Source organism: Scardinius erythrophthalmus (genome assembly GCF_964197995.2).
Source record: "Scardinius erythrophthalmus genome assembly, chromosome: 1".
Classification (NCBI taxonomy): domain Eukaryota; kingdom Metazoa; phylum Chordata; class Actinopteri; order Cypriniformes; family Leuciscidae; genus Scardinius; species Scardinius erythrophthalmus.
The window spans coordinates 42,091,465-42,117,222 of NC_138221.1; the positions used below are offsets into that span (position 1 = coordinate 42,091,465).

General features: G+C 37.7%; 1 protein-coding gene across 1 annotated transcript in view; it reads right to left on the reverse strand.

Annotated features, from left to right (window-relative positions):
- Positions 1-276: 276 nt before the first annotated feature.
- The window catches only part of itga3a (integrin, alpha 3a), a 44,060-nt gene continuing 18,578 nt past the window's right edge, over positions 277-25,758 (reverse strand). Inside the window, 26 exon segments of the mRNA XM_081372206.1 lie at positions 277-1,349; positions 2,029-2,182; positions 2,855-2,980; positions 3,150-3,245; positions 5,910-6,023; positions 6,193-6,313; positions 8,392-8,399; positions 8,401-8,568; positions 8,873-8,975; positions 9,196-9,273; positions 9,905-9,984; positions 10,241-10,318; positions 14,582-14,750; positions 15,005-15,102; positions 15,229-15,378; positions 15,550-15,689; positions 15,857-15,924; positions 17,972-18,049; positions 18,245-18,381; positions 19,154-19,242; positions 19,465-19,658; positions 19,755-19,965; positions 21,427-21,519; positions 21,615-21,852; positions 21,971-22,068; positions 22,553-22,680. Of these exon segments, the coding sequence (XP_081228332.1) occupies positions 2,072-2,182; positions 2,855-2,980; positions 3,150-3,245; positions 5,910-6,023; positions 6,193-6,313; positions 8,392-8,399; positions 8,401-8,568; positions 8,873-8,975; positions 9,196-9,273; positions 9,905-9,984; positions 10,241-10,318; positions 14,582-14,750; positions 15,005-15,102; positions 15,229-15,378; positions 15,550-15,689; positions 15,857-15,924; positions 17,972-18,049; positions 18,245-18,381; positions 19,154-19,242; positions 19,465-19,658; positions 19,755-19,965; positions 21,427-21,519; positions 21,615-21,852; positions 21,971-22,068; positions 22,553-22,680 (2,974 nt within the window). The 3' untranslated portion in view covers positions 277-1,349; positions 2,029-2,071.

Consider the following 25,758-nt stretch of genomic DNA (forward strand, 5'->3'; position numbering starts at 1 on the left):
CATGAAATCCTTGTCTTTTATTAAGCTGTCACTTTATTTATTTAGTATAACGCAGATTTGAGAGCTAATTAATGCACACGGTTTAAAAAAAAAAAAGATTCTTTAGCGATGTAGATTTACAGGCCCGTTGACATGAGAGCACAGGGTCTATTTTCAACAAATTAACGTTTAAGCTATACATGTAGGCTAAACAACATCCACGCATTTATTAAAACGTTTTAAACAAATAAATCACAGTTAAAAAAACAAAACATCCACAAAATCATGGCTTTTTTTAGACAAATTTAATTGTCACATTACATAATACATAAAGACCCACACAACATCTAAAATATGACTATGAAATTCACGAACAAGAATCAGGGCATGAAACACATGTACACATCACCCCAGAGTAGAGCTAAAACTGGCTGAATTTGATATTAGGTCTCGTCCCAATTCCATATAGGCGAGGAATATTTGTGTGTCTGTTTACGGTTTCGTGTAACGATTCATACTTTTTTTTAAAATCTATCCCTGTTTCACATAAAAGTGACCTGATGCAAGATAAAAATATATAAAGCAAGAACCGAATGAGAAGGATGAAATAGTGAGTCATGACTGGGCAACAGATTTTAGCACTATCGGAAAACCTGAAGAGAAAATTCAGTGCTATTTTCGGTTAGGGCACATAACAATAACAACAAAATCCTCACACAGATAATAATAAGAACGAAAATCAAAATACACAGAGTTCAACAGTAAGTTCACACTTACACTGAATTTACATTCACCTTCATTGATGTGTAAAGGTTTGGTTTTCTGTACTCTATATTATCTTAGTGACAGAATTTGAAAGAAAAACAAAAAAGTTTTTTAGTTATCCTTATGTCAGAATGTATCTTTCCTTTGTGGTGGGGACAAATCTGAACTGCTGAGCCAGCCAGAAAAACCTTCTTGTTGAGCCCTCCAGCATACATACATGTATTCAGTTGAAAAACAGTAATAAAATAAACATCAAAAACACAGTCTTCTGTATAATCAGTTCATCTCAGGCAGTTTTAAATGAACATCTTCAACTGTATCAGATATCCAGATGAAGTTCCAATAAAAACAGGTAAAGTTGCATTGATTCAGATAATAAACGTCTGTAAACGTCCATTTCACTGTCTAGAAGAGACAGTTTGAGAGTGCACTCATCAGTAGTACCGTTTCTTTTCAGTCCAGTTTGTGATCCAGTGTTTCTTGTTGTTCGTTGAGTCCACAATCAAAAAGCCTTGGTTTACCTGGTACTGTTCCTTCTTACAAATCTTCACGCCTTGGTATTTTGGCATAGTTTGGAAGTAGGCAGCCCGCTTAAAAAAGCCACTCTGCAAGAAAAAGAGCACTGTGAGCAAGACGAGCATCTTACCACAGGATGTAAGTATTCAGAGAAGCTTTGCGAAATCTAAGAGCCTTTACTGAAGTAGATTACAAGATTAACATTATATAGCAACTGAGAGAAAGCACTATGTAAACTCAGGTGAAATTATGAAGAGAGCAAATTATTACGAGATAGAGAGTCTGTAAAAATGTGTGATAAATTCAGCGGCAGATTGTGAAAGGGAAAGGAAAGCTTGTTATCTCTGTATGAGAAGATGTGATCAGGAGGAGTTTGTTGCATCAGTAGAAAACAAGAACTCAAACGTCAAAAAAGAAAACAATGTGGTAACGCAGAAGTTATTAGTCATGTCAAAGCAAGAAAAGGCGTTCAGAAGTTGGATTAAAGCAATATACAGTTCATGTTTTAAGACTTCATTCTATCTCCAAGATAACAGCAACCCAAGCCGCCCGAGGACATAACAAAGAGCCTCACATATCAATTTGTTTCAGGAAAAAAAACAACCTCTAGTGTTTTTGAGAGCAATGATGAGAGTCGAAAACAGACGAGGGAAGCGTTGTGTCTCAAAGGGGAAGAGGAAAGACAGTATTAGTGGAGCTTCCATGGAATACATTATTGTTAATCAAGCCAAGCATTTTAGCTAGAGAGCCGTTGGCTGTGACACCTACAAACTTGCTATTTGTGTCAGAGGCCCACAAAGGCCAGGGAATCTCAGTCCTCCTCTGTAAGGTGGTCATTTTCTGATGGCTGTGTTTTCATTTCTGCTTTCTGGGCCTTGGCCTCATAAAGCTCTCTGGTGTTGGCTCTCTTGAAGAAACCACACTGGGGAACAGGATTCAGACATGAGCAATCAAACAAAGCACAAGACATGGCTGGAGAAAGTGATCTAGGCTTGAATCAACTGTGCTCTTCTGGCACAAATGTTGTGATATATTGAAAATAATCATATCCATACCCTACGTGCAACATCTAGCTGTACTGTAAAAATGTTCAAAGTAAAAAATAGAATACATGTAATTTGACTGCAAAATACTGTAAAAATGTGTTTGGGGGAAATACAAAAATCATTTATGCTGAAAATATATATTGTATTTAACAAGAACATACACGTACTTGCACAATATAATGTGGTTAAAATGTGATTTTTTTTTTGTGTGTGTGTGTGTGTGTGTACAAATATTTTTAGATTATTATTTTTTTCTATAGATTGTGTGTGTAACATTTCACCATATATTTAAAATAATATATGGTTATGATTGTTAAGTTTATAGGCACCAAAGTGCCATCCTGAATGCCTGAAATGTTGGATGATTAAAATGTGTAGCAATATGTGTTGCTGCTCCTCTCAAGGTGGAGTTAAAAACAAACTTCACACTTGGTTTATGGTGTTAAAGCACAATGCGATAAAATTAAGTTGTTGTTTGTGTGACTCCAACCAGAGTAATATGCAGATGTGAGAACAGAAGGAGAATTGAAGCACAAAAAGTTTTTCACCTTCCACAGAAAAATGACAATCAGGCCCAGCAGAATCACTCCAGCCAGCACAGACACAATGATTATCCACAGAGGCATTTCATACGGAAGCTCTTCTGACCCTGCAGGGTCTATATCTACTGTAAACTAAACAGAGAAAAGATGTTTACTGTCATTAATCTCTAATGCACCAGAAAACATATACAGGAAAATTGCCTCATTTTAATAGTTATTTGATTTTCCCCTCACTTATGCTAAATGTATGCAAGAGAGAGTTCCAGATAGAAGAGGAAACTTGGAGATGTTGAGTTTGTACCTCACGGGTGTAATTGATCATCTTGATGGTTGCTTTGTCTGTTTTTAGACTCAGTGTGGCATTACCAAACACACGTACTCTTACAGTATTGTATTCCTGTAAACAGAGCAGCACAAATGTTATTTTCAGGACTTTAGAATGAGTATCACGTACAGTAAGGGTTTTCGAACCCTTCCTGGAGCTTCCCCAGCATGGGGAATGATTTCCATAATGATTTCTTAATTTGGAATATGATCAAAGATTGTGCATGTGAATAATAATAGTGCAAAATAGAACATTTTCACTCTGTTCAAATGAGTGAATTGGTGACTTGAATAAAGATTAGTTTATTTTGCTGAATGAGAGACTCGGTAAAATTATCCAATTTTCCCATCATCACATATATTGGACACATTCAGCTCAGGTCATGGAGTGGTCTACTAATCAGCTGGTGACTTAATTCAGCTGGATTAAAAAAGGGACACATCCAAAATGTGCAGTGCTGGTGAGGATACAGGAACAGTTAATGTTAAAAACCCTGTGTTTCCCAAAAGTCTTGTTTAAATTAATGCAAATAAGTAATTTTAACATTTATCAATGTATTTCACACTGTAGATCATAATTGCATTTTAAATTTGTACATACACCAGCTCCAAAAAGCATTTGAAAGTGAAGTTAGAAATGTCTGAACGTCAAGGTTGATATTATACAATGTTAATATTGTATAATTAACAGTATATACATAACATAATTGTTTATTTCAAATCAGTGTTGTTCTTTTAAACTTTCTCTTTTTCATTCTTAAATAGAATTGATTTGATTTTCAGCATATGTGTACACACACATTAAAAATATATATAACTCATCAGTGGACTTTCCTCGTACATTTTCAACAATAAAGGCTTTTTTTTTTTTACACCTTTCTTGTTTTTACTATATAAATATAAATATAATCCTGCAAAAAAAAAAAAAAAAACTCGAGCACAAAAAAATATGATTGTGCACACAAATCAGGATGTTGTGAGGAGAAATAATAAAACTGCGAGTCCTGACAGGTCTCACACGGCGCATGCTGAAATCTTCACGCACGCAAGTCAGTTCTTACAGGGGGCGGGGTCCAAACCTATGTGTTAACAAATGCTATTGCCTGCTGGCCTTCTCTGAAACTCTTATTTTGACTGGCTGCTTGTATTACGTTAAAGGTCCACTGAAGGTCCTTGAAACACGCAGAATGTGTTGACGTAATTTCCACTGAAACAGGAAGACAGGGCGGGACACATCAAACTGCTCCTCTCCTTTTTTAAAAAAATAACCAATAGCGTTTTGTTTATATCACAGCTCGGCCAGAGCCGTTGAGCTCTGTAAAGCTGCAGTTTCCTCCTAATCTCTAACCGTTTCTCCTCATAATCTCCTCCATATTGTTTTAAAATATAGCATTCTATGCAGAATTCAAATGGGTCTGATATGTTTTCTGGTCTGCGCCGACTCACACATATGATCCGCTCTGTGCTATAATGTCTATGTTTTCATGTACAGTTAGCCTGGCAAGCCAGACCTACATCAAGATGTTAGGTCTGGCAATTCACCATAGACACGGCTCAATCCGAGGGGCGGGATAAACGTCTGTCTTTCAAATTCCCTCTGCACGCAATAGGACAGCGCTTCAACCAACCAGAGCGTTTTCCCAACAGCGGAGCTAACGTTAGTTGATAGATTCAACTTTTGAATCTGGCCGGCAAAACTACGAACACATCTTCCTTTTTTTAAGAATGACTTAAGTGCCGTTCTTTGTTCTTTTCTCAAAGAAAAACTTAACTCCAAGTCGTCCAGAGTCGCGGCCAAAGCCGATTCGAAAGACTGTACTCCAGCAGCAGCAGCTCTTCTTTGTTTTCAAGTAACAGTTAGCAGGGAACCGTCGCAACTCTGTCGTCATTATGTTAAGCCCGCCCCGCCTACTCTATACACGACGTGATTGGCCTGACCCAATTTAGGTTTTTCCAACACGAAAGTCAATGGAGAGTTGCTAGACTACCCTGGCTGCAAAATACATTTTGCTGCCGCTAAGGTGCGTCTAGATTTCTAGGCTAATGTACAGTACTTTTCCACAGTCTCTGTTGTTAATGACTTCCAAATAATTTCTAGTTGTTCCCAAATACTTGCTTTTGATGAACATAGACATCTTTGAATTCACTAAATCACAAATTTGTTCAATAGGATTCAAGTCCGGACTTTGAGTTGGCCAACTGTGACTAAAGAGCTTACACACACTGCTAGATTTACCATTACAGAAACATAAAAAAATATTTTGTTAATCACCAATACTGTTAGCTTAGGGCATATATTGCCTACTTTATGGTTGTGAAATGTTAGTGGAACTTTTCCAAAAATTAATGTGAAGAAGTACTTGAGGCGATATCACTTATTACATGCAACCACTTAAAATAACATTGGAGCCTTTAATGGCTTAGAAAAGTGAAGTTAGTTCTGAGAAAAAGTCTAGAATTATTTGTTTGCAGATCCCACTTTAGTTTGATGTTTCTAGTGTGGGTTTTAGGTCTGTCTAAAGGGGCCAAATACTTGGAGCCACTGTTTCAACTTTAAGCCAAAGTATATGGTGTATTCTGAAGGACTGGACCTGGTGTAACAAATTAATCCACTTATATTACTTCAGAAACAATGTCACAAAGCAAGTGTGGGATTTATCCTTGAGAGTCTGGTATGCGACAAGTCTGCAGTAATGAGATGAGGAGGTGAAGTTTCAAATGAAAATGGAGCTCTGACCTCAAGCATCGTGCCGTTCCACAGGCGCGCTCTGACAATGATTTTGGCTGAGGTGTTCATGCCAAGCAAGGGGCAGGTGAATGTCTGACAGAGGGCAGTTCTCTCGGTACAGTCCTGACATTGAGAGAGAATAAGCAGTGACAGCCAAAACACTCTTAATTTTGTCTTTGTCTGGTCTCTGTAGCATACTACATCATGCAAAGTATCAGAGGAGACATGACATGCTAGAATCATCCAGTTGCTTAGCAACAAAACAATGGTTGAGGGAGACAGATATACTCACAAGGTTGACAATCTGTTTCCCCTTGATGGCCTGCAGGTTCGGTGAGGCCTGCGGTTCAGTCTTTTTAGACTCCAAGGAGTCCTCATCTCTTTCTCCTCCTCCCAGACTTGCGCTCTGACACCTAATCCACAGAAGGTAACACGTCCATCACATTAACATGCACATTATATAGTAAGTGCATGACAACAGAGTGCTGGATGAATGACGTGTTTTTGTAGGCCAAAACCTATAAACAAGTTAGCATTATAGCACTTTCAGTTCCATCGTCCCAAAGTCAGTGTTTTTTTTTATTAAATGTCTGAAAACGTTTTATTCTCGACATAAATACATCAGTTATAGCCCCCTTTTAAAGCTAAAGGTGGTTGATAGCAAGTGGCTAAATGGGACTACAGGCATTGTCAGAGACATTAAATGCCATCATGCCGAACAGGAAAACTCATGTAGCAGTCTGCTTTCACAACCTCATTCTGTTTACAATCTCACTCTTGCAAACTATTCTAACTCCAAATTTTTTTTAAAGAAAGGCTGAAAGAGTCAGAAGCTTAATGGTGGCGACGTTGAAGTCATTGCCGTTCATTTATAGCCTATGGTTAGGCTATAAACGTTAAGACTATAATCCAAAAGCCAATTGAAAAATTAAAGGTTTTTGTCGAGGGGAAACCAGGGTGATGCTAATTTCTGGGTTGGCCTACAAAAATACGTCATTGAAGTGCTCTGTTGGATTACATTTCAACACATTACATCTCATGTTAATAATAATGCATCATATTGAATTGGAATATTTGATTGAGCTGCTTTGTATAATATTCTCTCTTGAGGTCTTGTGCTTAGGAGGTCTAGATGTTCTACAAATAAATCCATGTCCCACTGATTTATAGGCACGGAGAGATAGATAGTCCACAAACCGCCCCGTGTTTCATATTAGGAGATGGACTTTTTGAAAATAAATCCCACGCGGCTTTGTACATTAAGTGAGATTGCAGTGCGAACTGTGGGTAATATAGTTCTGGGAAAGGAGGAGATCCCAGTCCCAGAATGATTTCCTCGGCTGCTTCTCTGTGGGATTCAACTGGCTGTATTCTGCTAAACTTCTCTGTCATCAACGCCGTATTGCAGAAAAATAATCAGTGATGGTGACTAGTGGTGGGAGAAAAAATCGATCCATCGATGCATCGCGATTCTCTCTCCAACGATTCTGGATCGATTCTGAGAATTTCAGAATCGATTCTGAGCTTAGTCTATAACCAGATGTGCGATGACGCAGAGTTTGCTTTAGAAACACCCATCTTCTGCTTGCCAACAATTCCCCACACACGTACCTTCAGTAAAATAATATTTAATAAAGTTCGGAAAGGTTGAAATGAATTAAAAGGACATTCACAGGCTTCATTGTACAGGATGCGCTGTGAGAGACGCGCGCACGCTCTGTTTGATGTTACACTTGAAGTGTGCTGTCTCGCGCGTCGATATTCTCCTTAAAAATGCTCTACGAAGTCATCGTTTATGTGGTTTGGAATGCAGTGGACTTATATATTTAAAATATGAACCTCGCTAACAGAAGGCTGCTTTCAGTTTCAAATGCTGATGCACGCTTTGTTTGTGTTGACTGCTCGCGCATGCGGCTGTGCGACTCCGTGTAAGTGGTTTAATATACTTGTGCAAAATGAACGTAAACACAGCAAGTTATGTCTTAAGGGATTAAACGGTGAGGACAAACCACATTACTACTTGTATTTAAAAAGAGATCCGAGCGTGAATGCAGCTAAATAGATATCTAAGATATCTCAGTCTAATAAGATGTCAAAGTAAAAAACAAAAGTATGATGAAAATAAATCACTCACAGTTCTTGAATGGAAAATGTTCAGATAATCTTAAATACTGAAAGCACTCTTCTGTTTCTTTGTCATTTGTTTCTATGCTTCTCTTTATTATTTGCTATTTATATGGTTTGAAGTTATATTAGTTTAAAATTCTTAAAATAAAACTGTTTTAATGTTTTATTTATTTTATTTGTAATTATAAAAAAAATAGACTACTTAATTACTTATGTAAACTAATTAATTAATGGGGGGGGGGGGGGGGGATAAAGAATCGTTCTGGAATCGGATCGTGACTCCCAGAATCGGAATCGGATCGGATCGTGAGGTGACTGAAGATTCCCACCTCTAATGGTGACACACATACATCTAATCACTTACTGTGAGATTACGGGGGTTTACGATGTTATTTTCAGGGACACAGAAGGGTTTGGACGTTCCTATCATCTGAATCTCTGACAGGTAAAGCAGCCACTTCTGATTAGCCAAGGCATAAGGCCACTGAAAGATCACTTCCATAAACCCCAGATTTCCCAGAGGTTTTCCAGAAAGGTCCACCTGCGGACAAAGGAATAAACACAAGTAGTAACTATTTATAGTAGTTGTAAACTGTCTAGGAAACAACTTGTTTAAAAGTTTGGAATGATTAAGTTTTTTTAATGCTTTTCAAATAAGTATCTTACACTCACCAAAGCTGCACTTATTCTATCACAAATACAGTAAACACAGTAACATTGTGAAATAATATTGCAATTTAAAAGATCTGTATTCTAATTTAATATATTTTAAATTATCCAACACTGCAAACTCGCCACATCACGCCTAGTTAGGACTCAATGTTAGACTGTAAAAAGCATCTTGCCGTGAAGTTGAATTCCACTGGGCTTCCAATATCACTGGTACTTTTCATGGCTGATTCTCCGATTACATTTCCACTGAATTCTGTATTAAGGTTGGGTTTAGGGCTAAAAGAAAAATAGACATTTTTCAGATTATTATTTTTGCACACTCGTTAGATGTTTATATATCTCTTGCTGAATTTTGATGTCAGGCAAAAAAGTAAGAAATTTCTGTATGCTATGCTGAAGTGCAACATGAGTCATTCTGACATCACTTTGAAAAGCGGTAAGGCAGAAGTGAAGATCCAGTGAAATGCTCTAAGGATAGAAATGATGCATAACTCACATATTAAAGATGGGCTGTAGGACGTACTCCATCATTAGCACTAACGGCAGGGGCAGTAGACCTTTCTGATCGCTCTGCCTGAGAAGTGTAGATGAAATCATCAGCTAGAGTCCAAATCTGAATCATAGCCTTTGAACAAACCTCTTTTACAGACAATTGTTCTTTCATAAGTATATAAGCCGTATGTTAGTGGTTAAAGCTGCAGAACTGAGCTGTGAATCACTGTATTCGGCCCTGTTTACCCACCTTCCTGTGGGTGGGTAGGGATGTTAATGATATTCTTTCTATATAGAATTCTGATCAACTTTACATAACTCCTTACGGAGAGATCATAAAAATCTTTTTTTATTATTTAGAACTACCTTGATGTGATATAATGACTGAAATTACACAAAATCATACAAGTAAAAACCATCACAAAATGCAACATATAATATAAAAAAAGGATCTGTAAACTTTTGAACAGCATAATTTGCATAAATTATTTTATTTAAAATAAATAAGTAAATTTAAAATTTGAGCAAAAAGCTAAACATCTTAGACTAGAGATTTTGCACAGGGTTTGTATGAGAATTAAGGGTTTCTCTTCAGGATTGTGTGTCTTTAGTAGAGATATTGATTTTTTGCATGCTCATTTCCTGCAGAACATCTCTCCCCAAATGTTCAGCTTATTTGAGAATCTAAAGAAAATCATGCCGGTTTCTCATACGTTGAGAGCTGCAGTTCAGTCTGAATCTCCTGCATGTCTATTGTGATTCCTGTAGTTTCAAAGGTGATCTCAATCTCCACCTGTGAAAGACAGAAGTGCCCGCAAGAAAATAAAGACATCTTTTTCAGATTCATTACATCTGCTCCTAGAAATGCTTTTCATACTGTTAAATAAATTTACATCCTATGATTACATCTTGTATCCAAAAAATAATCCTAAAGTCTCATCTGATGCCCATCTATTATGGTTGCTACAGTATATCTACTTGTAAATCCCAGGGTAACAGTGCATTTCAAAACTATGCATTTCAAGTCACTCATACCAATGAGTACTTACTCTCTGATTTTTTTTAAAGGGGTCTCCCAGCGTACACAGAAGATAAGGAAGCCCGGGAAAAAACTCAACATTCAAGTTCTGCAAGACACAAAAACAGGAGCTTTGTAAAATAAAATAAAAATGTATCTACACTACTGTTCAAAATATAAATTATTGTAATGTTTCTGAAAAAAGTCCCTAATGCTCACCAAGGCTACAATTATTTGATCAAAAATACAGTAAAAACAGTAATACTATGAAATATTTAAAAACAGTAATACTATGAAATATTATTACAATTTAAAACAACTATTTTCTTTTTGTAATATATTTTAAAATGTAATTTATTCCTATGATGCAAAGCTGAATTTTCAGGATCATTACTCCAGTCGTCAGTGTCACATGATCCATCAGAAATCATTCCAATATGCTGATTTGCTGCTCAAGAAACATTTATTAATCAACAAACAACAGTTGTGCTGCTTAATACTTTTTGTGAAAACTGTGATATATTTATGAATAGAAAGTTCAAAAGAACAGCATTTATCTAGAAATATTTGTTCAACTATTTTTTTGTAACAATGTACAAATCTTTACTGTCACCTTTGATCAATTTAAAGCAAATAAAAGTATTAATAAAACGTTTTTTTTTCTGACCCCAACTGAACTGTAGAGTATATGCAAAGATAATATAGACCAGGGGTGTTCCATTTATAGCTTAAGAGGTCCAGTCTTTACATTTACTATTCAGCAAAGCTCTGTGCCCAGTTGCATAAAATCTCTTAAGTTTTTCCCTTAAGTGTGATACTTAAACCGTGAATTCCCCTTACCTAAGGGAATGATTTGAGGGTGTTGCTGTTACAGATCTGCCAGGCTCTCACACCAGCCAATCACAGCACACTCCCTCATCTGAGTTCTGATCACACACATCTGAACCTCATCATCACCCTCATCACTGCCACTACTTAAGCACATACGTCACCACAGCTCACTGTCCGGTCTCGTTTGTATGAAATGGACTACTAACCTTGCAACGACCTACCTGACTTCTGCAGAGATCTCCCTCTCTCTCTCTCCAATCTCCATTCCAGCATCTTGTCTCCATTCTCCTCTGTGTCACATGACCCATTAGTCCTCCTTGTCCAATGGTGAGTGTATTGAAGAATCCAATCACAAATTTGAAACCACTCACTACCACTGTAACCCTTACTGCTTCGAATGTATCTCTCCCAGTTTATGCCCTCCTCGACTCGGGGTCAGCCGGGAATTTCACATCCGGAAACCTCTGCCGCCAACTCAACCTCCCGACGACCGCTACTCAGACCATCTATCAGGTCCAGTCGGTGACTGGGCGACCACTGTGATGCTGGTGAGCCAGTGAACCATGGGAAGATCTATCCCCTCTCACGGAGGAGTATGTAGAAGAGGCCCTCCAACAAAGCTATATCCGCCCTTCTACGTCGCCTGCTGCTTCGAGTTTCTTCTTTGTGGCCAAGAAGGACGGAGGCTTGCAGCCTTGTACTGATTACCGTGCCTTCAACAAAATCACCGTCAAATTCCGATATCCTCTTCCCCTCGTCCCAGCGGCGCTAGAACACCTCCGCGGAGTCACGGTCTTCACCAAATTGGACTTCCACAGGGCATACAACCTCATCCGGATACATAAGAGGGACGAGTGTAAAACCGCCTTCGTGACCCCTACTGGACACTATGAGTATTTAGTTATGCCATATGGTCTAGTCAACGCCCTCTCCGTATTCCAGGACTTCATGCATGAGGTGCTCCGGGAGTACCTTCACCAAACTGTCCTCGTCTACATAGATGACATCCTTATTTAGCATGGCCAACCATTGCCATTACTTTGCGGAGGTCCTGAAATGCCTGAGGGAATTCCAAATGTTCCTCAAGGCCGAGAAGTGTTCCTTACATCAACCCTCAGTGCAGTTCCTTGGTTATAACATCAGTGACAAAGGTATCCAGATGGACAAGGGGAAGGTGGAAACCATCCAGAACTGGCCCACACCATCCACCATTAAAGAACTCCAATACTTCCTTGGCTTCGCAAACTTTTACAGACGGTTCATCTTCAGCTACAGTTCCAGCATCAGTCTCCTGCAGAACAAGCCCAAGTCTCTGTCCTGGTCACCAGCTGCTAACGAAGCATTCCAACGACTGAAGACGACATTCACCAGCACACCGCTCCTCGTCCATCCAGAGTGGTGCTGTCTCAGCAGCAGGGGACCCCAGCCAAACTCCATTTGTGTGCCTTCTACTCCAAAAAGCTCAGCCTGGCGGAGAGGAACTACAATGTCGGCAACCAAGAACTCGCCATTAAACTAGCCCTAGAGGGGTGGAGGCATTGGTTGGAGGATGCACAACACCCCTTCACAGTCATCACTGATCTCAAGAACCTCCAGTACCTAACAGAAGCCAAGAGACTCAATCCCCGCCAGGCCCATTGGGCCTTGTTCTTCATCTTATTTAATTTCTCCATTTACTATCGTCCAGGTTCAAAGAATGTGAAGGATGACGCTCTTTCGCGCTTGTATGCTCCAGAAGAGGTCTGGAGCCCATGCTGCCCCCCAAGTTGATCGTGAGTCCCATCCATGGGCATGGCTAGGGATGTGAGAAGGTTCGTCCAAGGATGCGCGGACTGTGCATTGCCGAGAGTCCTAGCCATTTACCATCTGGCAAACTTCTGCCGCTGCCCGTTCCCAACCGGCCATGGTCACACCTAGGAGTGGACTTCATGTCTGACCTCCCACCTTCTGACGGTAATACATGCATCCTGGTGATAACTGACCGATTATCCAAATCATGTCATCCTCCCCCTCAAGGGACTACACACAGCAATGGAAACAGCAGAACTCCTCTTTAATCACGTCTTCAGATACTATGGACTCCTAGAAGACATCGTTTCAGACCGTGGACCGCAGTTTATTTCAAGGGTATGGAAAGCGTTCTTCTCCCTCCTAGGTGTGACCGTAAGCCCATCGTCCGGGTACCATCCGCAGTCGAACGGGCAGACCGAGAGGAAGATCCAGAAAATTAGTTTTCTACTAACCTTCCACCAGAGCCACCAGAACTCTTGGAACCAGTTCCTAGGCTGGGCCGAGTATGCCCAGGACTCCCTTCGTCAACCGACTACTGGACTCACTCCCTTTGAGTGGGTACTCTGTTTCCAGCCACCATTGTTCCTGTGGTCAGGGGAACCATCCAACATCCCAGTGGTTGACTACTGGTTCCGAGAGAGCAAGAGGGTCTGGGATGCACTGTTACAGATCTGCCAGTCTCTCACACCGGCCAATCACAGCAAACTCCCTCACCTGGTATCTGATCGCACACACCTGCACCTCATCATCACCCTCATCACTGCCACTACTTAAGCACACACTTCACCACATCTCACTGTCCGGTCTCGTTTGTATGAAATGGACTACTTACCTTGCAACGACCTACCCGACTTCTGCAGCGATCTCTCTCTCTCTCTCTCTCTCTCTCTCTCTCTCGCTCTCGCTAATCTCCATTCCAGCATCTTGTCTCCATTCTCCTCTGTGTGATTCTCCCAGTGTCTCGTCCTTCCTCCGTGTCTCCAGTGATTCTGCATACCATCCTTCCACGCCTTCATCGATCCATCAGCATTCCTGTAAGAAGATACATTCCATTCACTGCCAGAATCCCACTCTCCAATTCGTCATTGCACTTCCTACTCACCTGTTTCCAGGCCATCCGCTCATTTGTTGTCCAAATAAACTTCCTGTTTACTTCATCTCTGTCTCGTGAGTCTGATTCCTTAACAGTTGCATATACTGTAATCATTTAAACACTTCTCTTAAGTAAGGGACAGTTCAACCAAAAATTAAAATGTATTAATTTACTCATCCTCATGTTTTCCCTCAAGACTTTTGTTCATCTTTTTGTTCATCGGCCCAAATAAAGAAATTTGTCATTTTCCTTATCATTTCTGTCCATTTATTAAAATACATAGAACAAGGCTGTTTTGGAAGCACAAACGTGTTTGCTTGATGTGCAAGAACCAATCTGGTTCTTGCGTGTGATGCACACATGTTTGAGCTTCCATATTTCGAATATATAGATAGCAATGGGTGTTGGGGTGGAGGAATGGAATTGATTAGGGAGAGGCTTTGATTAACACTCTTCAGATGTAGTCTCTTTTTCAGGTGTGGTGGTTTCACCACAGGTACACTTGCCTGGCCTGGTTGGAAAGGATAGTGTTCATCACAAAAATGTGCCAAAAATGGGTCTGGATCTGGACTGTGGTCTGCTAATTGGTGATCTCTGACATAGTTTGTTACATGACAAAACTGAGGTGTAATTTCTGAGGACATCTAATGATCTTACCTTGGGAGTCAGGCTGGAGTAGCTGAGTGAAGAGGGAATGGTGACATTTAGAACAGCACTGTAAGCGTCTTCTGCTTTCCTGTCCTGTGATTCAATGTTGAACACATTCACCATTAACTTCAGCTTCTTTACGTTGGTAGTGTAGTTAAAAATCTGGAGGCCATTCCGCCTGTAGAAACACACCGACAGGTTAGACGCATTTCACATCACCTCTATGATGTCATGGCAATTCCAATCCATTTACGGCTCAGGTAATTGGATCAAAAGTGTTTATGAGCAAAAATGGGTCATCACTTAAAGGAAGCAAGGGTCAGATTGGGTAGATTCTTTCTTTGTAGCATGATGGGAGATATTCAGTTGATAAATTCATGTCTATTCAGTCATCTATTTCTCTTTTCAGAGTAAGCATGATACTGAGCTTACATGGGGAACGGTGTGTTCTGCTCATCTGTGAATTTAGCTGTCATCTGAAGGTTGCTCTCACATTTGTTATCTAAACCGCATTCTTTTTGTATGTGGATCTAAAGAAAAATATGACATTGGTGGAATATAAACAAGAATGTTAGCAGGTAGTGAAGGGCATGCATTGCATTTCCAATAAAACATAATTCGTGTTTGAGCGAGGCAAAATATGCTGTCAAAGGTACCTCAGGTCTGGGAGTCTGATTGTCTCTTGGGCTGATCACAGGAAAAGCACTGAGGTCCTCCAACGTCGGTCCGCCTGAGGGAAGAGGCTCCTCCAAAGACACGTTCAGTGAGAAAACTATCGGAAGCACCTTGTTTTGGATCGTCTGGGACTGTGAGATTTAAATGCAGAGACAATATATAAAATCTCTAACAATTAGCACAATTTGATCACAGGGTTAATGAATCAACCCAAACATTAACATGTTGGCCCACTTGATGCATATGTTAGAGCCTTTCCATCAGATTCAAATGGCAATTCAAAGGATGTCCTTGAATCATACCAGCTCGAGTTTCAGAGGATGACAAGCTCCAGACGCATTAACGGACATTTTGCCAGTGTATCTGCCCTCTTTGTTGTCAAGGAAACGAACACGAGTGTTCCGAGACGAGAGCTGATCGGCTTCTACCGTATATTGAAAAGCTGAGGAAAACAACAGATCTTTCTTACACTTCATGTCGGATTTTAATTCTGACAGTCAGAATGTGAAACAGCGCATTGAATCATACATTTCACATGACTACGACTTCACAACGTTTAGAGGTTTTGCATTTTATATTTAGGGTAACAAATTGAGATGTGGGACTTACTAATATCCTTCTGGGAATTGGTAATGCCAGTGCTGAATGTGTAGGAGAAACAGACCATTGCTTCAATACTGCATAAGGAAAAGACAAACAGAATTAACTGATGGACATAGATATTAAAACAACAGTTGTGACTAGAGCTGTACAATGAATCAAATAAATAATCAATATTAAGATGGCTGCTGCGATTAAATTAGGAAAACATATATTAGAGCATAACATATATATCTACTCTCATTATGTCAAAGATTTCGATTTACAACTTGTTTTTTTTTAGTGTATAATGCAATGGTCAGTCAGAGGTGACTTTTTTTCAGGAAAATCAATGTAATATATTTTTGTTCAATAATATTTTTTGATTATTATTTAGCATTTTGAGGGGATTTTATGATACTATACAATATTGATGAGCTATTATTTTTGAGCTATTTTTTAAATTAAATAAATGCAATATTTGATGTTAAAATAGGTACAATACGTAAGACTTTTGTAATAAAATATTCAAAAAACACTTTCACAGTGTGATATTTCATGCAGTTGTGTACTTACATTGTCCCAAAAGTTCCCAAGGATTTGTAAATCCAGAGAAATTCCAGTTTTTAATAATGGCTCGTCCCTGGTCATTGTTGCCTATCAATTACGTAATATCCACGCTTATTCTCGGTTTACGCTTGTAGAAATCATAGAAACAATACATAGAATCCTCATTAGCAGCCGTTTCAATGGGCCGCTATACGTAAGCCGCTGAGGAATTTATGTATGCATATCTATGATACAATATCTCGCACACCGCTGTTGTGTCGTTCAGTCATCATGATTCACGATTATAGATTGGCAAGTACAGAAAATCTAAAAAAACATAAACATAGATCAACTTAGGCAAGCAGGCTTTGGGAAAAACGGAGAAATAGAACAAGGATCAATATCAGCGTGGCGTTTCCAGGATGGGGAGAGCTTCGAGACAAACTGGACTTGAGCGGCCCACAGAGACTCCACTCTCGCATGTGTTTTAATAGACAGGTAAGAAAATATATTATTTATTGTACAGTACAGTTATATTGCACTTTCTTTGTACTTCAGTAAAAGTTTGGTGACCAAGTTTTTGGCAGTGAAATTAAGTATGTGTTGCAGAAAAATATTTAGCCATTACTTGCAAATACTGTGGGCTTGTTCAAATGTACTTTTAGTACAATTGTTTTAAACGTGTAAAACTGTGCAGCATTAACCCACCAAATCATTTGACAAATAGTCACATAATAGTAACAGACTAATATAGCATTACATTTCACATTCCTGGCAGCTAATTCATTACGATGACATAACAGTCACAGCCTCATCAAGCTTTGTCTTTGTTATCGTTTTGAAAATGCGACCTCTGGCTGCGAAGAAATTATATACTGTAGCTTTAAAGACCTGTAAAATCCTGTTTTTGAAGTGAGAATAGTGCCATCTGGAGGCATTAAAAAATAAAACATGTCATGTCGTGTAATCACCTGTAGGTACCTATAGTGAGGCTTTTGGATTCCCTTTGTTTGTTTTTTTACATAATTTCCTCATTTTATTAGGTTTTGCATTTAGATATATATTTAGACATTCTGAAACACAACTTTTTGTCAAGGTTTAAATATTTTTTGTTAGATAACTATCAGATTTTGCATTATGATTAAAGTCAAACATTAAATTTGTTAGTAAGGGAACACATGGAAAGCAATTTTGTTACTCAGTATTTGATAATATTATAGAATATTTGAATATTACTCAGTATTAATTTTCTGCACAGTGGCTGATTTGTAGTTTGTACCACCAAAAGATTCTGTTTTTGTATTTTTCGTATCTCCCATTCATTTCCTATGTCAATGAGCCAAGTGTGACTTTTTTTTTTTTTGGACCCTTTTAAAAATATTATATAACAATAATTTTTTGTATGTTCACATAGCTAATGGGACAAAAGTCATCAAGTGTCATCACATTCCGATGAAGCAAATATTTTTACAAATTCAACAAATTACAAATCTGTAGTATTTTGTGACACTGTAGTCTTTTGTAGTGGGCTTCCTTCATTTCCATGTAAACAAAAAAAAAGTTAAAGTTGTAGCAAGACGTTTAGGGATTTATTACCAGGCTTTACAGTCTTGAGGGTTGACAACTGCTGGTGTCACAGTTAAAGTATTCTTTAGGTGAATCACGGGGCGTGCCCTTAGTAGGTGGAAGATAAAGAAAACACAGTGAGGGAAGGACCCCTAGCCTGAAGAAAATCACTATGCTAATCAAAGTACCATAACTATAAGGCTACAATTGTGATATAATAGTTAACTGTCTTTATATACTAACTTGATGCTAAACAACTAAAATATGTAAAACTGAAAAAATACAGTTACACTATCAAGTCACCTAAGCAAGACCACACGATCATCTAATGATCCGACAGCTATGTCTGGGTAACTGTTTCTGTCCACATCCATGCCACCACTGATGGAATAGCCAAATGTCTGAAATCCACCATCTGAGATGTTTTTTCCATAAATGACCTGAGGAATTAATGTTGGAGCAAAAGTTAGACATTTGCAATATACTGTCCTGTCCTATCTAAAGTATGTCTAGTTTGAAAGCAGGGTGAATATACATAGTTAACTACACATATTACACAGACAAATAGTCAGGATTGACCCTTATTAGTGTAAAACCAAACCTACGACACCTACGTCAAGTGACACTGAAGACTGGAGTAATGATGCTGAAATTTCAGCTTTGACATCACAGGAATACAATTACATTTTAAAATATATTAAAATAAAACAAAAAATGTAATTATATTTCACAATATTAGCTACTGTTTTTAAAGTTTTTACTTTAATAAATGTAACCTTGACAAGCATAAGAGATTTCTTTCCAAAATATTTTTTTTTAAATCTTACCAAACCCAAACTAAATGTAAAATGTTACTAAAATGTTAATTTAACCTAAAATTTTACTTTTATAAATCTGTAAATAATGACTACACAAGAATGTGAGGAATCACTGTTGTAGTCCTTCCAGTACGTACAGTTTGAGGTATAACTGTTTGTAATTTATGTTGTAGAACTAAATGTAAAAGTCTTCTAAAGAAATGCTAAACACAGACCGTTATTCAAAAAAATTGCAAACATTCTCAAAATGCTAATGGCTCTTACATGCTAACTCTCTTTCAGATTTTAGAACTACAAACTAAACTATAAACTTACTCAATACACATGCTAGTTTAATACTTAAAAAAGAATCCAATATTTAAAAATTGTTTAAATAAAAATATTCTCATCTCACCTGACTTGGCTTTGGGGAAATACCCTTTTCGCTACCCATCCATATAGATACTGTGCCTGTACTATGATATGGAGCACCAACAGCAAAATCTGTGAAGGAAAGGAGGAGTGTCCAAATACTTCTTAGTAATGCCACAAGAAGGCAGCAAAGTAAAATGTCCTTGACTGTTACTCTGACTGAGCACTTCACACAAAAGTGAATTATTGCAAATAACCAGCACATTAACAATAAACTAATAAAAGCTAAATACATGTTACTTGTACTGAGCAAATACAGAAAAAACAAAACAAAACAAAAAACGCAAATTCTACCTTGGAAGCCGTCCTGGTTCACATCACCAATAGCAACAACAGCCATCCCAAAAGCGGAGTTCTTAAGCCCAGTGAGGACCACGTCAGATTTGTTCCGAAAAGACCCGTTCTGGTTCATATAGACATAGACTGCACCACCTTTATCTTGTTTCCGGTCAAAATAGAAAGGGGCTCCGACAATCAGATCCTTCCAGCTATATGGATAATATGAAAACACCTCCATGTCAAGATCATCTGTTTCATTAATGACCTCAATTAAAAGGGAGCAAAAACCCAAGAATTGTCTTTACCCATCATTGTTAAGGTCCACAACAGCAACACTGTTGCCAAAATAGGATCCTACTTGTTCCCCCATGATAATTATTTTGACTTCTCCACTGTTATCATTATTAAAAAATTCAGCCATCATCACCGATCCTCTGGCTTCGTCTCTTGGAGCTCCTGTTACCACTGTGTCTTTGTCTTTGCTTAGGACATCTCGATCCACAGCTATAGAGTAACCTGCAGAGCAATCAGTCAACAATAATCATGTGTCATGTTCTATTTCTACATATTTATATAGTTGTAAAAAAATGTGTGTGTAAATATATATATACTACCATTCAAAAGTTTGGGGTCAGTAAGATTTTTAATGTTTTTAAAAGAAGTATCTTCTGCTCACCAAGGCTGCATTTATTTGATTAAAAATACAAACAAAAACAGTAATATTGTGAAATATTATTCCAATTTAAAACAGCTGTTTTCTATGTGAATATATATAGTGTAATTTATTCCTGTGATCAAAGCTGAATGTTCAGCATCATTCCTCCAGTCTTCAGGGTCACATGATCCTTCAGAAATCATTCTAATATGATGATTTGCTGCTCAAGAAACATTTATGATTATTATCAATGTTGAAAACAGTTATTTACATTTTTATTTCATGATGCTATGATGAATAGAAAATTCAAATGAACAGCATTTATCTGAAATCTAAAGCTTTTGTAACATTAAACACTACCGTTCAAAAGTTTGGGGTCAGTAAGAATTTTAATTTTAATTTTTGGGGGAAAGAAATAAAATAGATCAATACTTTTATTCATCAAGGATGAGTTAAACTGATCAAAAGTTACAGTAAAGACATTTATAATGTTAGAAAATATTCTATTTTAAATAAATGCTGTTCTTTTGAATTTTCTATTCATCAAAGAATTTTGAAAAAAATTTGTACACAACTGTTTTCAACATTGATAATAATAATGAATGTTTTTTTAGCATCAAATCATCATATTAGAATGATTTCTTAAGGATCATGTGACACTGAAGACTGGAGTAATGATGCTGAAAATTCAGCTTTGATCACAGGAATAAATTACAGTTTAAAATATAATAAAATAGAAAACAGTCCTTTTAAATTGTCATAATATTTCACAATATTACTGTTTTTTTTATTGTTTTTTATCAAATAAATGCAGCCTTGGTGAGCAGAAGAGACTTCTTTTAAAAACATTAAAAAAACTTACTGACCCCAAACTTTTGAACGGTAGTTTATGCATATATATATATATATATATATATATATATATATATATATATATATATATATATATATATATATATATATATATATATATATATATTGTTGTTCAGTATTAAGGCAAAATATAGGGATCCATTATGTAATTAGGATAAATGTCAGTGAACAATCAGTTGATGCAACACACTCACGCACGCACACACACACACACACACACACACACACACACACACACACACACACGCACACACACGCACACACACACACACACACACACACACACACACACACACACACGCACACACACACGCACACACACACGCACACACACGCACACACACACACACTGTGATATATATATATATATTAAACTTTAATTTAAAATATTTTAAAAATATGTATTGTTGTTTTGAAAAACTGAATGCATAGTTGTGGCACTGCCTTACCAATGTAAATATTCCCTTTTTTCATGTTTTGAAGCTTGCTCTTCACTTCATCAAACTCGTCATCCGGGTTATGCCACTGTGAATATGTATTTCCTGCGAATAATAGAAAATTATTAGAAGGGAATTTAAAAAAGGAATTTTGCATTTAGAAAGAAAAATGTTGTTTACAGGAAACAGATTTCCCTCACCTTGCCAGTTGAAGCATCCAGGTGCGCCAAGGAAGACATTCATCTGAGTGACGGCGGCAGACATTCCAGCAAGACACATGCCTTCAGCAGTCTGATCATCTCTGGGGTCACACACCTCAACGTACGACTGCCACTGAGAGTCTGTTTTGTTATACTCTAAATTATTTCCACGAACAAAGCACTTCCCAATCATGCGAAAGTTGGTTGAGAAGTTCCGTATATAACGATGGCCACACGCCTATTAAATAGAGTGATGAATATTAATATTAAGTTGGAAAGAGCAATGGATTGAATTTTCATAGACCAGAGGCCAACATTACAAGTAAAAGGGGTCAGGTCTTTATTATGAAACTCACCAGTACACGGCCCCCTGGTTGTCTCTGACTGGCTATCGACACACCAAGCCACATCCCATCTATTTCATAATTTTTAGGGTCTGGTTTGTCTTCAGGATCTGCATAACACAAAGCAATTATTCAGTGTACTGTAGTAACACAGAGACATGATTGCTGTCACACTTTGAAACAGTCTCATCCCACAACAACAGTACTCAATTGTACATTTCCTTTCACATAATAAAAATAATAAATGAAATGAAAGAGGGAAAAAATGAATAATGCATATTTAAATCCGGTATGAATGGCAGGAACAAGTAATAATTAATAATAATAATAATGACAATAAATATGATTAAAATTAAATAATAGTATCATTATTAATATATGTTTAATTAACACTTCATTACTAATTTATGATTATTATTTTAGTTTTTTTTTACAAACAAATATTTGTAAAAAGAAATGTACTTATATGAATGCAAGAATAATTCATACAATTTAAAAATAACAACAATAGTAATAATATTTATAAATACTGCAAATGGGGATAAAGTGAAAAACGAGCAAATTTAAGGTTCGTGTGAATGGCAGGAAAATTACTTGAGCTGAGCAGATTCAGTCTTTTGCAGTCTTTGCTCTCTGCAGTGATTTGACAGGCATATACATCTCCAGTCTCATTGGCTGACAGTCCAGACTCTGCTTTCTCCTTCGGTGCTCCTACAAGAAGTCTAAAACATGTATAAACCTGATTGAGCTCAAGTCTGTCTCGAGGCAAGGTATTATGCCAGTTGCCACAGTAAAACAGTAATGGTTGTTAGAGACAAAAAAAACCCCATAAGGATAAGGCAAAAATTCCCATCCAGCCATGTGCCACGTATTGCATCTCCAATACTCCACAAAAGTATCTCCACAAAATTTAGTTTTCACTGCAGATAAACTTCAGCAAGTCTAACCGTTATCTGTCTGGGCTTGTCAGGCTACGTGAACTTATTTTGGTTGGAAGGACTTGTCAGAACCCATTACTTCCAAGACAGAGCGCAACTATGGATAGAAAACCCCACTGTAAAAGCTAGTCTTTCAACTACTTTCAGAAACCTGCTGTTTAAAGTGTCTGATAAACATACAGCATCTAAAATCTGCAGGAGATGGGGATCACATTTTACTCAAATGTTCATTTTCAGACAATATGGAGAATGGGTTTGCGTAATACAAGATGAGGGTGTCTCTCCTTCTCTTCCTTGTATTTCCAAAGGTGAGCTGTTATGATACATTCGCTCTTCATTCCTTGCAGAGAAAATCGCTTACTCAAGCTCCCCCTATGGATGAGTAACCATTTTGTTTTTGATTATTAAATCTAGATAGATAAGAGTCGGGCTTAAAGGGTTAGTTCACCCAAAAATTCCGTCAGTAATTACTCACCCTCATGTTGTTCCAACCCCGTAAGACTTTCTTTCATCTTTGGAACACAAATTAAGATATTTTTTATTAAATCTGAGAGCCGGCTCACTCCTTCACAGGCTTCTCTGTAATTGAACCTTGTCGGCCCAGAAAGTTAGTAAAGACAATGTTTAAAATGGTCCAAGACAGTGACTACAGTGGCTCAACCACAAGTTTATTAAGTGACGAGAATACTTTTTGTGCACAAAAAAAAAAGAAGAAGAAAAAAACGACTTTATTCAACTACTCATTTTCTTCTCTGTGGGCCTCTGAGTGAGTTCACGCAGTGTAACAGCACAACGCTTCTGGGTTGTACATCAGAGCATAAGCTCACTATTGGCCAGCATCACACACATTACCAGCGTCGACCAATTAGTGAGCCTATACGATCTGACGTACAACCCAGAAGTGCTGCTTTGTGTTATGCAGATTTAATCAAAATTTGTGTTCTGAAGATGAACGAAAGTCTTACGGGGTTGAAACAACATGAGGGTGAGTAAATACTGACAGAATTTTCATTTTTGGGTGAACTAACCCTTTAAAGATATCCACATCTGCCATCAAGGGATAGATGTAATCCTCTAGAGCCCTTGAGGAAAGTGAGCAGAATTAAAGAGGCATTTCATAAAACTATAATCACAAAATCCATGAATTTTATTTCAATATTTGTGAGAGCACGATAGACATAATAATGACTAAAGCAGTGCTACCTGTGAACTCGATTCATTAATGTTTCATGATTTTTGGAGTCATGTACCCTATTTGCTATTTTATCCACCTTGCAGCCTGAGGCCTCATAAATATTCCACTCTGTGAGGGATGAGATCTCATCAGATCATGACTCGTGTCTAACGGGATTATGAATTGGCTTTAGTGGGAGATGCGGTCATTTCAACTTCTTTAAATTCAGTTTGGCAAATTTGAACAGAAATGCATTATGTCTGACAGTATAATTACCATAGATTTCAGAACTTGGGTTATAAATAACTTGAATATAGACACCGAGTAGTATTTTCTGATTCTAGTATACCCGCTTATTGTGCAGAGACAACTAGTAAGCCATTGTAATTTCTTACAATTTCCAATGTAAATACAATTTAAATTACATAAAATTTACAATATTATGTAGACTTAAAAGCCATAGTTCACTCAAAAATGAAAATTGTGTCATAATTTACTAGGTTGTTCCAAACCTGTATGACTTTCTTTCTTCTGCTGAATACAAAAGAAGATATTTTAAAGAACTGTTTTTGTTCATTTAATGAAAGTCAGTGGGGTCCAAAACAACACTGGACCCCATTGACTTTTATTATATGGACAACTAAGGTATGAAAAATAAAATATTGTTCTGCAGAAAACATGAAAGTCATAAATGTTTGGAATAACATGAGGGTGAGTACTAATTTACATTTTGGTGAACTAAAGGGGTGGTTGAATATGATTTAACTTTTTTTCATTTTAGCTAGTGTGTAATGTTGGTGTTTGAGCATAAACAACATCTGCAAAGTTACAATGCCCAAAGTTCAAAGCAAAGGGAGATATTTGAGATAACCCTAAAATTTACATAAACTCCGCCTCCATCTCCATAAAATCTCTCCATCTTCCTGACTTCGGTTTGAACATAAAAGGCTACAAGTTTTTGAAATTTTCAGTGCATGTCTGTGTGAGGTAAAAGAACAAGAGCTCTTGAAGCTCCGCCCACTGTGTCGGGAGCAGAAGCAAATTTGCATTTAAAGTAACAGACGGTGCATTTTTGCTCACCCTCAAAAAGTGACAATTTAAACATGCTATATAAAAATATCTGTCGAGTATTTTGAGCTAAAACTTCACAAACACACTCTGGGGACATCAAAGACTTAGGCTATTTTACATCTTGTGAAAAGGGCATTATACCACCCCTTTAAATCATGGTTCTAGTCCTGTCATGTATGCAAATGATGTAAGTGAACATATTATTACTGAAATACGCTGCCCCAAGAGAACAACAAATGCAGTCTGAGGTTTCCTTTGTGCTCATTTTCACAACACTCCTTTCCGCTGCAACACAGTTTCTGTACTTGTTCATATGCATCACACATTGTGGTGAGGTAGACTGTGATGAGGACACAGACTGAGGTCAAAGTCAAAGGTATAGGGAAAGAGAGGAGGAATACATGGAGGGATAACGAAAGAGAAAGGTGAAGTGAAAGACATCCCTCCCTCTCCCTTTGGGCTTAATTTCATTTGGACCCCCACTAACATCCCCTCAAAACCACCACCACCAACTACAATCAGCTTGCTTCTCCGCCTCATTCATGTCATGTGATTCCAAATCTGCTTTCAGCAAGGACAAGACAGGAAATGAGAAAGTCAAGAGAAGGTGAATGAGC